The 18009-nt window shown below is 44.7% G+C and overlaps 2 protein-coding genes across 2 annotated transcripts in view; one reads left to right on the plus strand and one right to left on the minus strand.

The window, feature by feature from the left end:
* LOC133342011 (protein FAM118B-like) lies at positions 1–15984 on the minus strand. The gene is given in 9 exon segments (XM_061550876.1): positions 1–2316; positions 3402–3530; positions 6159–6386; positions 7666–7857; positions 7859–7919; positions 8659–8790; positions 10336–10426; positions 12534–12565; positions 15892–15984. Coding segments are annotated over 6 exon segments (1017 nt in total). The 5' UTR covers positions 8778–8790; positions 10336–10426; positions 12534–12565; positions 15892–15984; the 3' UTR covers positions 1–2028.
* ILVBL (ilvB acetolactate synthase like) overlaps positions 13255–18009 on the plus strand; it is a 15206-nt gene continuing 10451 nt past the window's right edge. The window contains exons 1-4 of the mRNA XM_061550875.1: positions 13255–13483; positions 15902–16103; positions 16901–17028; positions 17380–17518. Of these exons, the coding sequence (XP_061406859.1) occupies positions 13370–13483; positions 15902–16103; positions 16901–17028; positions 17380–17518 (583 nt within the window). The 5' untranslated portion in view covers positions 13255–13369. The remainder of the gene's footprint in view (positions 13484–15901; positions 16104–16900; positions 17029–17379; positions 17519–18009) is intronic.

An 18009-nucleotide genomic window follows, 5' to 3' on the forward strand; every position in this document is an offset into this window, starting at 1 on the left:
AACAATATGCAGCTACTGCCCAATAACTGTTAACTTGTATTGTCAACAATTACCATGAATACCTGTCATGTGTTTCTCTGTTCAAATGAGCAATGGGTGGTGGTTCATGTCTGTGGTCCTCAGCCAGTGGTGGAAATTCTACATTCCTTTTGTGTGAGGTCAATCACTAGACAGGACAGCCACTAATCCAAAGCAGTACTTATTTTATTGACACTGGAAGGATGGGCTGTCCATGTCCGAGATTTGAAAAGCGAGCCCTCCAATTGTGATTCTATTACACTGAGCCCCATTACCACCTGGCAAGTTGCAGTAATACCCCGGTTTACGTCGGGAATGCGTTCCTGAAAGGTGGGACGAATATCAAAACGTAAAGCAAAGCAATTTTTTGAAATCAACAAAATACTGTGAACAGTATATTGTAGTATACATGACATGTATTTATGAACGATGCAAAGTAGCGAGTGCACAGGGGAGGTGGTGGCAAAGGCTGGGGCGATGGATACGAGAAAGGACGGATTATGCTGCCAGCGATGCAAGTATGGGGTTCAGGTGATTCAAATTAGGTCACGACATTAATACCAAAGTGACGGCGTTTTTGCGAAACGACGTAAAATGGGGAAGACGGAAATCGGGGTATTACTGATTTTGTATTTTTTTGGATGTACTCATGAAAGCATCGCTGGGTCTCAAGATTTCCACGACGATCTTGCAACGCGATGTTTGCTTATATCTCTCGTTTCGCTCCCAACCCACGCCCAATTCCTTTAACCAATATTTAATTATAATTAACAATTACACCTCACATCTTCAAATGCAGATTCATTCCAAAAAAATGTTTAAGGTGCAGTCCAAATGCATATATTTAAGTAGTGTGCACTTAGTTGGCTTATGATAGCTATGTAAACATGCATTTAGTTGAATGTGGCATCACGCTTTATTGTTAAATCTTGTATGAGGTATTCGTGTCCTTTTTTTGCTGGCATGCACTCAGTTTAGGACCAAGTGCCCCCCCCCCACCCGTTGATATTACTGACACAAGAAAAGTCCATAATTATTCTGAAATGCAATGGCATTTAATGACTTGCACAAAATCCCTTAGGAATTGCAATACACTGGTATACCATGGATATTTTGTTATGCTTAGTTAAAACACAATTATAATTACATACTCACAAATGAAGTAAATAACATCTGTCCAGTTAAAATATAAAATGCAATCCTTTTAAACTTATTTAAACTCTAGTCATTTGAAATTCCCTTTAAAATCTGAGCTAACTCATTGCACAATGTGGTCAATTTTGAAGAATTCCAATACCATATACAACAGAAAACGATGTGAATACCAACATATCAGATAATTAGATTCTAACTCTTAAAAAGATGAATATAGGTGTAGGAAGAAGTAGCATTTTTGTGAATGTTGTTCATACTTATCACTGCATAGTGTTTCTTTGATGGAAAAATTAAGGCTAAGAGAGAGAAATAGCCCACATGGTATTTCAAGTGACAGTCTGTAGATTTTGTAATATCAGTTTGTTCAGTGCTAACTATACCAGTTTTTTTTACAATCACTTAATTTGCAATTATCATTTAAAAATGTATAATTTCACTTACCATAATAGGTTCCAGTGAAAACAAATATTAATGTTGTTTCCATTGTACATCATTGTCAGGACCACTTTCTACATCCTGACAGTCAGCAACCTCACAGACACAATAATTCCCCTATAATCTCATCAAATGTATGCATAACTGTCGAGTAAAGACTCAACTGTGTAAGCATTTTGTTCTACCTTCAAGACTGTTTCCATCACCTCATGAATGAATACAGCCCACTCGGGCGTAAACACTCGGTGCACAGGGGTAACGATAACTCATTTCCCAGTGCTGGAATCAACAGGTGCTGGCTCAGTGTCCTAACAACCCACATCACCCTGTACCACTACCACATACTTGCGAATGAACGTACACGAGAATGAACCTTCAAATGTAAACGCTAGGCTTATAGGCCAAGGCTACTGGTTGCACTCAGATGCGTCCTATTTGGCAAATCTCATTGGCCAGTCTCTCCAGGTATTCGGGCAAGTAGCAGTAATCATCGCCGTAAGAGATCACTTTGATGCCTTTGTCCAGCATGTTTTCACGAAGCTTCTTGAAGTTCTCCGGGTTGTCCCTGCAGACTAGCATGAAGTGTTCTAGGTCCGACTTGTTGCGCAGCGCTTCCAGGAACAGCGATTGGAATGTGGGGTCCTCCAGAGTGCGGCCGCACCCCAGGAACAGGAAGGACTTGGTCTCGTACAAAGTTTGGATTGAATTCTGTGGACACAGTCATCAAGGGATCCTGATACAATTTGGATTCATATAGCACAAATATGGGGAACATGTCTACTTAACATGCATATCAAGGGTCATCAACATTAATTGTGTTCTAAGTTTGGTCTCTAAATTCTGTCCCCAAAGCCTGCATGAAGGGTATCAGTCACCTGTAACTTTGGTTTCACCAAATATTATGTAGCAGGGTATAAACAGCACTTGGTATGAACAGGGCACCTTGATATGACCATTGCTGCATACAGCACATTGACTGTCTGAAAAATCAAATATACAACACAAGAAATGTGAATTCTTACACACACGATTCAAGCCAAGTATAATATTGAAATCCTAACAATAGATATACAGTAAAACCTTGGATTGTGAGTAACTTGGTCTGCGAGTGTTTTGCAAGATGAGCACATTTTTATAATAAATATTAATTAGATAAACGAGCGAGGTCTTGCAATACGAGTACTGTAGTACGTACAGTATACGCTTTGTCTGCCGAGTGTCACGTGATCACAACTGAGCCGATGGTTCGTCTCTCTCTCTCGCTGCGGGATTGTGGGTAATCGTCTCCCATGCTCGGTCTCGTGCCTCACTCGTATAGTCAACATTCGTGCGAGCATATGTTTACTATAGTGTTGTGACCACGAGTGTGTGCGTAAAGCATTGTTTTAATTTGTGTCCAAGTGTAGTGACTGTTCTTTAGTAACTGTACTGCAAGTGAAAGTCATCCACACAATAACCCTCCTCTCCTCTCTCTCATCTCCCTCACACCAGCCACGATTAAATTGAATTAATTAATTTGATTACTTTATATTATATGCTCGCAATCCAAGGTTTTACTGTAGATCAATTTCATCAATACACCTCTAATATTTAATGCTCAATCAAATGAAATCTATATGCTTAGGCTGACTGGATGTCCAACATCAAACACTGGACAGAATGAAAGCTACCTCGGATAAAATACACAGTGAGGGACTGACAGGTGGAAAGACCACTGCAAGGCCACATGCACGAAGGCACTAGAGGAAGCCTTGGCTGACCAAGGGGAGTGTGCTCACAGTACAATCACGAACCATTACTTCCGTGTTGCGCAAGATGTTCTTGTAGCCAGCCGGGTGCAGTGCAATGCCGGTCGGGTTGGTGTAGACACCGTGAATGTGCAGCACGCTGAATGGCCTCTTTTCTTGTGACCACTCAAGAACCTGTGCACATGAAAGCAAAAAGGAAGCTGTGAATAGATTGATGAATGTATTACCTTTGCTTTAGACCAGTCAAGACGTTTAACTCCCAGCTATTGGGAGGACATTTAACAAGTATGCCACCTCATGAAGAAAAGTGGCCTTTTGATTTTTGGATGACCTCCAGAGGATGTTCCCTCACAGGAAGTAACACGGTTTGATGTTAAAGTTCTTAAGGAAAATATATTTGATACATGAAATCCAACTGAGAGTACAATTGTAATACATTTGGGGGGTGGCATTATATATACTCTCCAGGGACACCAATATAAATGTGTCGTGAGACAATAATACGTGTTTATATTTTTCAGACGAATACAAAATTTTAACTGAGTTTACTGGTGTCAACAACAATTACATTTGAAAATAAGGCTTTACCCTAACTTAACAATACAGCAAAACTCCTCTTATTTGTATACCTATAATCCATTCTTATCTATGCCCCAGAAGATATTTGTGCAAAATCCTATGATCCGCAAGACATTTAATCAAATCATTCGAGCCTCGACATGGGTGTGAAGAATGACCTCTTATCCATGGGGCAGTGACATGGCCCAGCAAGTAGACAATTCACCACTTGTTGCAGAGATTCACAAGTTCAAGTCCGATTGCAGCACTGGTTATTACTATGGGTGTAATAACCATAAAAATACTACGTGCTGTCTGCTTCACAGTGGATGTTAAATATCCCCTGATGTCATTCGAAATGAGCAGGCCACTGTGTGCTGGCGGATGTGTACACTTTTTACAAGTTTAAAAACTACCAATAAATTACTCAATTTGGAATAACACATTGCAAAATTGCACCCTACTGGCAGGCAAATGGCGATTTCCAGGCCAGGTTCTAAGTCACCTTGTGCCCACAGGGGCAGGTGCCATTGGGGGTGCCCTTTCGATTCAGAATCTTTTTTTATACTGGAGGAATCAGATGAGCTATAAAGCTCTTTACACAGATGTGCAGGAGTTTCACATATGTCCAGGCCAGATGAGACTGATGTGATGTTTGAGATGAGATTGATGTAAAGCATTCTGAGATGACCTGGTGTAAAGGGTGCTAGATCAAATACTAATTATTATCCATGCAAACGTTGCAAATACAGTAAAACCTTGGATTGCGAGCATAATTCGTTCCGGAAACGTGTTCATAATCCAAAGCGCTCGTATATCAAAGCGAATTTCCCCATAAGAAATAATGGAAACTCAGATAATTCGTTCCACAACCCAAAAATACTGTATAAAAAAAATGAATAATACAAAATACCTTTTTAGAATTTTATTATTTAAATTTAATATAAAGTAATCAAATAAATTAATAACATTTTATCGTGGCTGGTGTGAGGGAGATGAGAGAGAGGAGAGGAGGGTCATTTTGTATGGAGGACTTTCACTTTCAGTACAGTTACTAAAGAACAGTCACTACACTTGGACACAAAATAAAAAAATGCTTTACGCACACACTCGTGGTCATAACACTATAGTAAACAGCATACTGTGCGCTCGCACGGATGTTGACTATACAAGTGAGGCACGTCGACTGAGACCGAGCATGGGAGACGATTACCCACAATCCCGCAGCGAGAGAGAGAGAAGAACCATTGGCTTAGTTGTGATCACGTGACGCTCGGCAGACAAAGCGTATACTGTACGTACTACAGTACTCGTATTGCAAGACATCGCTCGTTTATCAAATTAATTTCTTTAAAAAATTTGCTTGTCTTGCAAAACACTCGCAGACCAAGTTACTCGCAATCCAAGGTTTTACTGTATAAATGTAAATTATGAGTAATTTACGGCTAATTTCTTGACCCTCGGCAAAGAATGGTCTACTCGTTGAGAATGACGTCAGGGGAACTTCAACATGGTCTTCTGAAAGTAGTCAATTAATCCTATGATCCAAGTCTTTGTGTGGAAAAGAGTGAACAAGGAATAGCAGTAGATTCATTCTGTTATCCCAGCAATTTCCGTGGATGGGTTGGCAGTTGTGCTAAATTTATCGTATTATCCAAGACTTACACGGGGACAACTATTCAGGTGAAAGGATTGATTTGCACTGTAGTACTCCCACATAAATCTGGGTAAGGCGATTTCCACTGTAGCAGTAAAAATGCAGAACACTGGCTTAGCGGGGTCATAAAGAGCCAATGCCACTGATGTCCAAAGTTCAAATCGAGGCAGCCACCCATTGTGAAACTATTGATGGGTGGGGAGGGGCTGGGTGGGGAGGGGCTGGGTGGGGAGGGGAGGGTGGGGAGGGGCTGGGAGGGGAGGGTGGGGCTGGCTGGGGGGTGGGAGGGGTGGGGCTTGGTGGGGAGGGGCTGGTCACCCCGTGGTGCCCTTATAAAACTCAACGTTTAACTTACTCACGCCAGCTTGTGCCTGTCCCTCAGTCGGCCATATTTGCGGAATACACCATGCCGCCGTTGACCCTAGCCATTAACCGAGCAACCCAACGTTCCTACCAGCTCCCTCCACAGGAATGTGTTCACAGACATGATTTGAACAAGGTAAGCTGTGGACTCAAACGTAAAAGGCCATCGCAGCTAAGGGAACATGGCCACTGTAGTGGAAACATGCAGGCTTAGGCTCACGCACGTTCTTCTCGTCGGTCAGGTCCAGAGACTCGAGGGCCTTGCCGCGCTGCGTGCCGTAGATCTCCAGGAGGTTGTCAAAGTTGGTGGTGAGCACCAGGGCGCCGTGATCCATGAGCTGCAGCACAGACTGCAGCAGGCACTTGCCCGTCTCCTCCATCTTGCTCTCGAGGCCCTCGAAGACGTCGTAGAGACAGTCCTTGAAGAAGGTGGAGCGCACGTTCCCCGTGCGCTTGTGCCCCCAATCGTGGGAAGAATGAGAAATTGAAACAAAAACAGGATTTTAAATGTTAAATGTTACTGTTATTATACTCTTTGGTTCTTTCGGTGAAGTAGAACAAGTCGAACAAGCACCAAATATTAACAATAATATTGCTGTGTGCATAGGAAAGCCTCACCGAGTGTTAAGAGTCTATTTTGAGCAGGGTCCTGCACCTGAGACATTTGGCAGAAAACACTCAGGAGCTCTCCAGTTACATTTAATCTACATAATCATCCAGTGTATGGACTAAATCTAATGGTGGACTGCATCCATTGCTGCAGGAACATCTACTGGCATCTTTAAGCCCTCTAAGCTCAAATCCCCATGCCTACAACTCAAATCCTAATAAACATTGATGATCACCTGTCCAAGCAATAACCAGGCACGATCCTCATAATCTCACGAGAACTAACGCTGATTTATGGTGATTTGGGGATTTCACTTGGTAATTAGGTGATTTCGAAAAAGGTTAACAGGTTAAGATATGGCTTAAAATTAACCTGTTATTTAGTGTATGTGTAGTGACTTATATGGAGTCACTATGGTGTTTAGCGCTAGCTACTGTCAGAAGAGTGGAAATGTACAGTCTTGAGTCTCTCTCTGGCATCCAGAGTGGATATGGCATGGACAGCGGGCCATAGGGGGCATAGTTCTGGTGAGGGTCAGAGAGAGAGCAAGTGAGGACGTGATACTCTGTGTGAACCCGAGAGGGCACGTGGCCGGGGCAGGGTAGCAAGGGGGTCCAAAAGGGGGCTCGAGGGACACGTGATATGGGCCAGAGCCTTCTAGTAGGATCTAGGCGTGGCCGAGGGCGGGGCTAGGCCACGCTCAGGAGCATAAAGGGGCAGTCTTGAGAGGGTTCTGGGCTCTCTGTTGGAATGGAATCCGTCGGTGCTACGTCTCTTCGATCCTCGGTCTTCGATGTTACACTCGGCATCGTGGGTCGGGCAGTGTGTTACTGACCGACCCGGTTATGTAGTTACCCCATTGTGGTCTAGTTAACCGTGTAGTTATCAGCCTAGATGTAGAACCAGTGTATGTTTATGTAGTTAGCCCTGTTGGGTCGTTAAATAAACGTGTTGCCTCAAACTCCAGTGTGTGCCTCCGTATAACACACTACGTATGTGTTCAATTATACAGCAGCCTTGTTTCCTACCTATATCCTCATTAACAACACATATTGCAAGTACCATGCCTCGACATGCACAACCCCAGTGAGATAGGTTTCACAGCAATTCCCTTTTCACACCGGAGACAGCTTCTGGATGAGGTCGTGGGCCACATGCACGAGGTCGCGGTCCTCCTGCAGGCTGCGGTGAAAGCGCTTGATCTCTTCGTCCTCCAGGAGGTCGAACTCGCCCGAGGCGTCGAGCAGCGCCTGAATGAGGCCCTTCCAGGACTTAAGCGCGGGCACGCACGGCGCTACGGCAGCGCTGATGCCCTGTGCCGATCACCAGCACCAGCTCCTGTGGCCGCTTCAATTTCAGGCTGGGCAGCAGCTTTCTGCATGTACACACGCAAGGCACAGTGTATATCGGAGTTAGGACAGCATTGTGGCTGTTGGTGATAACCAAAGAGAGGTTCGATTTCTTCAACACCCTTAATATTACAGGTACGGTGGTAAATGTGTTCGATCCAGTGATTTGTAGGAGTTGTTGGAATATGCAAACATTATCGTGTGCATTGAAACACCTGTTGCGCTACGAGTTCATAGCCCTAAGATGGCAGTACTAGTGTAATCACCGCATGCATGTGGGTTTTCTCTTGATATTCTAGTTTCCTTTCTAGTGTGAAACACATTAAAACGAAATGGACACATATGCCAATTCAGTGCAGTGTATGGTTGAATTAACTCATGAATGTATTGCGAGCAAGCCCATTTAAACCTTGAATCCAAGCATCTAAAGTAAAATCCAGTGATATATTCTCTACTGCCATCTACTCGTCACTTTGTATCCGTTAATTCTACGACATCCACCAAACCTGCCTCCAACAACACTCGATTACAAGCTGTTGTACAAGTAAATCTCTGATCTGTCTATGGGAGTGTTCTCTCATATATGGATGTTCCTAATATCCCAACTTCCTCCTACATGTAAACATACTCAACATGAAAATAATGTAACTACCAAAGCAGGATCCTCCTGAAAGAATCCTAAACATTATAGGATTTGACATATAATACTATATATATTTGGAGCATATATCAGCACTTTCCCAGTTTGGTTATGTGGGACCATACCTTGTCTTATGAGCAGGCACAACACCGTCTTGGGCATTGTGATCATTCACAGTCATGGAGCCCCGATCCTCCACACCACTCCGATCCTTTGCAATCACGCTGCCTTGATCCGAATTCATGATCACGTTTTCACTGCGACGCAACAAAAAAGATATGTTACACAAAGTGCAGAGCACATTACTGTTTGGGTAGCCTTGTGTTCACTGTGTTTGCCACTGAACCAGTTCACGCTATTCGTTGCACACAGGTTGAAATTTAGTTTGCATGCGGTTGCAATTTACTTGGCTCGGTCGGCGTTAGCCGCTGAGGTCCTGAACGGGATTTTTATTCCTGTTGCTCCATGCCCTCCTGTACCGCTCCTGTTTATTGTGGGCGATATTGGCACGTAAAATAAATATTGATTGAGTTTGATCAAACTTTCAAGCTACGTGTGATGTTTCGTATTTTAAAAAGCGCATTGCCAGCCGTAAATCAGATGTTGAAAGACTCTATTATGCCAAGTGCAAGAGTTTATCACCGTGTGCAAATGCCACAGTTTAAAATCACAAATGTGAAAAGTAAAGAAGAAAAACACACCCATGTGAATATCTACATTATAATAGTCCATTTTAAAAGAGAATGTTAATCTTAATTTGTGCTCACCCAGATAATATAACACATATATAAAAGAGGTGTTTTCAACCTGTGTATTTAAAAAATATATATTCTGAGAATATGTTGTATATTTTTGGAATGACCATTTAACCACGAGTTTCAATACATCACTGACAAATTTAAATATTTTCTTACTGACAAAAGGTCACGTGTTTGAATATAACTTTCAATGTTACCACTGTCAAGTGAAATGCCGTGTGAATAAGTGCTAGAACGATTCTGCTCATCACATGCCCTTGGGTTTTAACATTTGCTCAATCACTACTTATGAATGTGCCCTGGACCTTTGGGTGTACAAATAAGGCAAATGAAAAGCATACTTTCACAAAACAAACATGTGTTCGTTGAACCTTCACAACTTAGGTGTTAAATTACAATACAATGCAGGACTTTCTATGTCCACTTTTATGTAAATGTTATCATATGAGGTAGAATTTGGGCAGTGGAAACTCTACATCGTGGGTGTGGTGTCCCGGGCCACCCAGGGCAACTCAATTAAGCCCAACTCTGAATAGTACAACTAAATTATGGGCTCACATCATACATCTGTGTATTCCCTGTTTTGTGCCTGGGTGCAATTAGAGTTCTGAGCAGTGTTGGCAAGATACAGCAGTGTTGGCAAGATATAGTGTTGAAAATTTCGTTGTAGTCTATGAACATCAGCACTTCTCTAGACTGCATTCGATTAACTGCAATATGATTTCATTTTAGATGCAATCAGGCAACGAGAGGTTGAGGTCATTCGCGGGCTGAATAAAGACTGAGGCGAATGGGTAGCATCTAGAAGGATCCAGCAGCATCCCGCCTTGTGCGACGCTATGCCGAGGCAGCCGTACGACCGCTTATTCCTACTCGTGCGACGTCATTCGGTTCACTCGATCGCGTTGTATCCAATTCCCACCCGCGTTATATCCAATTCACATCCACGTTATATCCAATTCGCATCCGCGTTATAGAAAAAAGTGTTCCCTAATACATTGATCGTGTTTTAAAAACATGCGTTATGAGAGAACAGACTTGTACCTGGTGCAGTGTGTGAACACACAGGGGGAGACGGCAGTGGCCGCCCGTGTGTATAGCGCTGATCACTTCCTCACGGGCCTGTACTTGCCAGCTAAACACACAAACACGTAAGCAAAGTTTACATTTCATCAAAAAAATGCATGCGACGTCAGATTATTGTCCACCCCAGATGCAGGAGTTGGGATGTGCGAGTTGCAAATGGCACAACTTAAATTATTCTGATAAAGCCTTGCGTCCACAGCATCCTGAACATTCCATAACGCTTGCCACGCGCAGCCCCTTGTCAATCCACTGCTAGATGAGGGCCTTCCCACGCCATGCAGGTTGTGGGCTACCTGATCAAAATTCATCATAATTCCATAATGCCTCATGGTGGGTTGACGAGGGCTGGGAGAGCACAGAAATCGCAGTACAACAATGGATTCGGCTGTTTGCTCTCTGCTGCCCATCACGTAAAGCCACTGGTCGAGTACAATCTGTGCACGGTGGTAGCACATCCGAGAACTATGCAGGCTGCTGAGCTTCCCAGATCCGAGATATTCGGGGTGAGTTTCTTCCAAATAATTTTACATGACAGCAACGCGAAGTACCAATGTTATTCGCGTTCAAGCTTTACACGGATTGCAAATTCGCAACAGCGGTAGCACATTCGTGAACTAAAGAGTTACAATAATGGTTCATAATATAGATTTTTGTTCAGGTTAGATCGCGTAAATTTGTCATTAAACCCGCCACAGCCAATTAGTAAGGTTTGTCACGTAAACGGAACATGCCAATTCGTTACTCGTACAGCACACTGGTGCGTTGGAGAGCAAATCCACAACATTTACAATCTGAGTACGAAGTTTTGCCGGTAATTACAACCAGCATCATCAGGCGACAGCCAGACAACGATGGTGCCTGCCAGCACTGTATGAAATGTAAGAGTTGAACACAATCGTAGCAAGCACAAGGTAGCACCGGGAGCGATGCACGCAATGCACACTTAAAAGTGCAACACTTTGAAGCCCTGGTGGTTATAGCTTGGGGAAGGACCTCCACTAGAGAGAGTTCTTTGGGGGATATTTGGTCTCTTCTTCCAGATGAATTGGACGAGGTGAGCGCGCCCACACTTTAGGCAATGTGGTTATTGTGGTGGTACCCATCTACACTAGTGTAGTGAGTCCAACTGAGTCGCAGACGTTGTTCCTTTTAGAGGCAACACCTTTATTCATAACACAAAGGGGTAACTGCCCCTTCTTTACCAGATACAACCTAGGGTGGTAACCACCCAGCTAACTACATTATACAGTAACTACACTATACAGGGGAGTTACTGCTACGAAGGGTCGGACCCTCGCTCGGGTCTCCGACCACGTGGTCCCCATAGGACGAAGCGCTTCCAGCTTGTACAACGAAGAGACCCTGGACCCTCTCAGGGACCCGCCTTATATCCCTCTCCGGTCGGGGCCGCTCCGCCCTCGGCCCGCCCACCTTCTCGAGCATTCTCGTTCCCTCTCGATCCTTCTCAAGAGCTCTCTCCGGACACGTGATCACCGCCTAGTCCCCCAACCTGGGCCCCCCTGTGTGGACATTCTGGATCACGTGTCTACGGGGTCAACCAGAGTGCCACGGCCCGGGGAAACCTTGACCCTGGGCTGACGCTCACCCTCCCCTCGGGGGAGCCCCCACACCACACGCTGTGCGTGGTGGTGCCCGCACGATCCCAGTGCTCGCCAAGCCCCACTAGGGCTGGTACTACTACACAGCCACCCACACGGTGCTGTCCACGATGTAGGGACATCGAACGGCACGAGCCGGCACCATACAGTGACATCCCCGATGTCACTACACGAGATTAACACGTAGGCTTTCGCGACCAATATTAATAATAGTTTTTTGGGGGAGGAGGGGGGGTTAGATCGCATAAATATACACTACCACTGTTCAACTCAAACGCATTCCGGGACGTCAACGCCGCGGCCCTTAAGAACGACACAATATACAACGGGCGACGTTTCGGGCAACAGCCCTTTTTTGTCCGAAACGTCGCCTTTTATTTTACTCCCAACGAAGGCGTGGCACCCCGTCGCCCATCTGAGGCCGCTGTGTTGCCGACGGATGCGTCGACTGTTGTTGCGCTGTTTGTTTGTTGTTGTTGTTTTGGTTGTTGTTATTTTCAATGATCGAGTAGCGGGAGTGCGGTGAGGTTCACTTACCGCACGGTTGCGCCAGTCCCGCTACGGCGACTCTGCCGGGACAAACAAAACGCGTTTTTTTATTTGGCGTTCGAACGTCTTAACATTTATTTTATTTCTAGAAAGGGTAAAGCATGTTCTTTCTTCTTTTTTTCTACCTACGTGGCTTTACCGAAAGACCCAAAGAATAAGATGTTCTTACATATTTAGAATAAATTCGATACTGACAAAAGGATCCTATAAATAAAATTGAGAATATGACACACGAGTTTTTTTTTACCCGTACCAACATGGTCGCGTCTAGCCCCATTCAACACGAGTGTTGTACCCCTACCAAAATGGCCGCGTATCACCCCATTACGACGCGAAGTTGTACCCCATACCAACATGGCCGCGTCTCGCCCCATTCAACACGGAGTTGTACCCGTACCAACATGGCCGCGTCTCGCCCCATTCAACACGGAGTTGTACCCGTACCAACATGGCCGCGTCTCGCCCCATTCAACACGGAGTTGTACCCGTACCAACATGGCCGCGTCTCGCCCCATTCAACACGGAGTTGTACTCGTACCAACATGGCCGCGTCTCGCCCCATTCAACACGGAGTTGTACCCGTACCAACATGGCCGCGTCTCGCCCCATTCAACACGGAGTTGTACCCGTACCAACATGGCCGCGTCTCACCCCATTCGCTAACACGTCGCAAAGCGCGTTTCGTATTGCACGCGCCCTCGGAGTCGCCGTAGCGGTGGTGTCGGTGCTGTCGTGTTTACTTTTCCGATTTATCCCCCCCCTCTCTTATTTTTCCTTTCTTCACTCTTCATTTTTGTAACTTTGAACGCGACCGACAGACCCCAATGGGCTGCTGCTGCGCCTTTGAGTGCGTCGCCCTCGTCGCGGTGGCGGCGCTGTCGATAGCGGCGGCTTACTTCGTCAGAAAGCTTGGCGTCTTCTATCAGCTGCTGCACAAGGCGAGTCGCTGCAAGTCGCGGCCCTCTTCCCCAGAGCGCACAAGCCGCCGCGTTGACTTTCCCGATGGCATTGACGGACGGACAGACTCTAAATGTCGTGTCCCCTTCACTTTGCGTTAACTTATGAGGGTGCACTGATGCATAGGGAGTTAATGGGTGCTGACTTACATACGTAGAGTAAGGCGCACCTGCTGCTAATAGGATTATATGCACATCACGAAGGCACATACACTAGAATGGTTAAACTCAAGTTTACCTGCCACCCCCGTCTCCTCTTTAGCTTATGCTTACCAAGCAATGAACGCTTGGATATTCTGTTCGTAATTAAAGCACAATGCTGCGCGTGTGTTAGTGGAAGTACACTTTTACGAGGGTAAAACACCAGGCTGGCTTATGAACTTAAAGAAAATGTCTAAAGTCGGGCACGAAATACATATTTGACGACGTGGAGACACTTTCATCCAACAGTTAATTGATATTGGCTCTTGATTGTGATGGTTCCCATAGCCTTCCTGGAATGGTTAAGGGAACGAAATGTCCTAACTTGTAAAAAATTCAATACTGCATAGTGCCTTGTGTTGAGTCAGCATTGTGGAAAGATACAAATGGATTGTTGACTTAAGGTGTTTAAAACCTTTGACAGAAATGTGCCATTTTGTATGTCTTGTGCAGTATTAATTCATATAGAAAAAATAATTTGCGGTGTAGGTTTTGTTTTTATTTAACAACTTTAGGTGCACGCCTTTTGCACACAGCGTTGTAATGCGAAGTTTTTTTTCTGGAAGATTTGCTGGTTTATTTCTGTATTTCTGTTGCGCGTCGTCACTTTAAGATGTTCCCTGTTCATATTTTGTTTGCTGCGGTTGCACCCGACTCAAGAGCCGCATGGCTCACAGGGCTATACCTAATCAATTAAACTTGAAACTTTAACAAAGACAATCCCTCTCTAAGATACCTCTGCAAATGAGCATAAAGGCAAGTTTCTCTCTCGTACATTCTCTGTCAAATTTCAATTAGCCGTTTCATCATTACATTAAGCCAAAGCTACTTGGACAGTATTACATATAATTATTCCAAAAACACGTTTCTATATTGGACAATTCAATTTTTCCCATCATAAAAAGTTGTGCTCTTTTTACCCCGTGCCAGGAAAACAGGAATGCCAAGAATGGATTCTGTGACATGTTAAGATTTATTTCACATAACTGCATAAAACATTGTTTAATTGTTGCACCTTTGCTTAGATTTTCTGGTAAAACAACAGGTGCAGTCATGCACTTATCTTGTTTTCTGTTTAAAGTATTCATTCTTTATGGGATACTTCTTGGGGAAAACCAACAAAAACCCTATCTTGATAATCTCTCTTTATGGTGCAAGGTTGTACAACAAACTCTTGTCACTTTAGACTTTAGGACTTTGCTCATTATTCCCATAAGAGTGCACTTGTTGTCCAAGTAGTATTTTCATTACATACACTATGCATAGCCTTGTAATGTATAACATTGTCCCATAAACCACAACCTTCCAATGAGAAAATGCACATGCTCTATGTTACAACATAACTCAAATAATCCACGTTGATATGTAGCCCAGTGTTATTCACTAATTTTCAAAGGGGGTGGGAGGAGGGGCATTTTCGCCGATAAGACATCATTGTGAGGGTCGCCACATCGCCTGCAAAGGGTGTTTTCACATGTTGCATATTGTCGATTGCCGCATGTCAGGGGCCCGCACTGAAGGCCATCAGGGGCCACCTGTTGCCCGTGGGCCTTGCTATATGCAAAACATATTTGTGCCGTCAATTATGGGTGGAAAGAGCCACGCGGTTTCCATTAATCTGCAAAAAAATGCGGATAACAGGGGAGGCACAGGCACATGACTGGCGGCTAAATTCGCAATGCATTTGCAGATCGTGAGGTTTTCTGAGACGCAAACGGTGCAAACCTTTCATATGAATCTAGGGTAATGTTTTTTTGCATTTTTCGTTTTGCTTCTCCAAGTAAAAAAAAAATGCATATTCTTTTTCCTAAACAGAATCACATCAGCACAACTAGTCTGTGCTGATAAAAAAGCGAGATAAAAAATATGAGCTGCGTTTGCCTACAACTCCACTCCTGCAGCTCCACATTAGCATGCACCACGAATAATTCACACATAGCAGGAATTATGCTATATCTTTTTATCTTTGATATTTAAATTTAGACTTTTGTAAACCTGCGTGTGACTGTTATTCTTAGAAAATTACTCAAAATTAAATTGCATATCAAGAGTCCCAACTCGTATCACATGACGATAAACAGTGCTCCAAAAGGCATTGCAGTGGAAAAACCTGTCACCTGAGCCACAGCAGGCTGGATCGGCATGACTTGCATGGCTCGGTTGTACAGTGGAAGAGAGGTATCTGTTACCTGCTGACAGGTGGAATCGGACAGCAGCCGGCACGGTGGGGAGCTGGTGGCGGAAGTTCTGCGTGCTCATGGCGTGCGCTTCGTCTTCACGCTGGTGGGCGGCCACGTGTCACCCGTCCTCACGGCCAGCGAGAAGCTGGGCATGCGTGTGGTGGACGTGCGGCACGAGGCCACCGCTGTCTTTGCTGCCGACGCCGTCGCACGGCTTTCGGGTCAGCGGGCGCGACAGAAAGTGCTGTGCTGGCGTGCACGCCTGCTTGCACAAGAACACACACACGCCCGCACCTCCATGTACCCATCCACTCGTCTGTCGACACACTCGCCCCTGTATACCATCCACACACCTGCACAAACACACACACCCTCATACCCATTCATTCACCTGTCCACACATCTATTGCCACGCACACAGTAACTGACACACTCACTCACGTACCTACCAATAACAACAGCCACCATTTGCCACTATATGGTAGTCACATCACCACGGCGTTTGTGCCAGGCTAGGTTGCACTTTTGACGCCACGTGAAGTGCGGTAGACTTGCTGGCAGGTCACGGCACAGACACTTATTATGAGTTGACCGAGATAACTGGCAGATGCACCACTTTGTGCTCCCCACTATGCCTATACATCTCTCAACACATACATAAACTTATACGCACAGACACCTGCACATCCAATCATGTGCATGCACACAAATGTGCAAAGAAACTCACACTTTCACACTTATCTGCACATCGATTAACACACACATGCGTGTGTACGACTGTACACCCAGCAGCATATCTGCCTTCACTTGCATTGTCATGTATACATACATACATGCACACTCACATGCAAACCTACTAATATACTCTCTTACTCAACAACACACATCCACTCACCTGTATATAAACCCTAAATCAACTCCTGATGATGCCCGCAGCAGTGTGTGGCTCAATCCATAAAAACACAAGCGGCTGTGAAAATTACCTGTTAATAGGATAATGCATGTATTTGATGTGCAGGTACCGTTGGTGTTGCTGTGGTGACGGCAGGACCGGGTCTCACCAACACTGTCACCGCAGTGAAGAATGCTCAGATGGCCGAGTCTCCAGTATTGCTCATGGGAGGAGCAGCTGCTACCCTCCTTAAGGTACTGGGCCCTTATGAAATTCATAATTTGCAAATCCGTGCACGTAACATTAGGCTGTGACTATCGTTATATTGTCAGGTCTAAACAGTACACTGCTTAACTCACTAAAATGTGGCCATCGTCCCTTTCTTAATTGAGCAATGGGGTGGTGCCTATCTCAATGAAAGTGCCCTAAACAAGTCATGGTAAATTCACATTGCCATGCTCAGGGTCAAGACACTGCATAGGACAAATACTGTTTAACTTGAAACCTTCCTGTTGATTGTTAAGTGCTCTAACCATGGCACTACCCTAGCAAGCACGCAAGAAACCAACGGTGTGTGCTGAACGATTGGTGTTGTTTTTGTTCAGGGACGAGGGGCGCTGCAAGACATCGATCAGCTGTCGCTGTTCAAGCCGCTGTGCAAGCTGTGCATTACCGTGAGCACTGTGCGTGAAATTGTCCCCGCGATCAGACGAGCACTTGCCACTGCCCAGTCTGGCACTCCAGGTAATGTTGCACATGTAAAACATTTTCAATACTCATGCCATCTTATATGTAAAAGGGAAATTTGTGAATATGTGTGTCTGTTCGAAATGTTTATCATACTTGCCGACATGCAACCAACTTGTATTAAATGGGAATAGGCCGATACTAAAGAAATCTACAACCTTCAATTGCTTTGCGCGATTTAAAGAATCGAATCTTGGCGCGCTTGGGTTTTATTTTATTTTAAATGAATGAGTTTTCTTTTCATTTGTTATGTTTTTAAGTATTCAGAAGTTTTTAAATATATTTATCCCCCGGGCAACGCCGGGTATTAGCCGCCAGTCTCATATATGAAGACGTATAAGCATACATTGCATTGTTTTAATTCGCCTCTCAGGCAAGTGCATATGCTGCAAGAAGTGGATTGGCAGCTAACATGTGGTGGGGTGTGGGAGCTCACATGTGGGGGGGGGGGTGACGTGCGGTTACTCCCATTGCTTCCAGTCTGTCAG

Source organism: Lethenteron reissneri, chromosome 13, assembly GCF_015708825.2.
Source record: "Lethenteron reissneri isolate LAM-NWPU_2019-01 chromosome 13, ASM1570882v1, whole genome shotgun sequence".
NCBI classification, from domain to species: Eukaryota; Metazoa; Chordata; class Hyperoartia; order Petromyzontiformes; family Petromyzontidae; genus Lethenteron; species Lethenteron reissneri.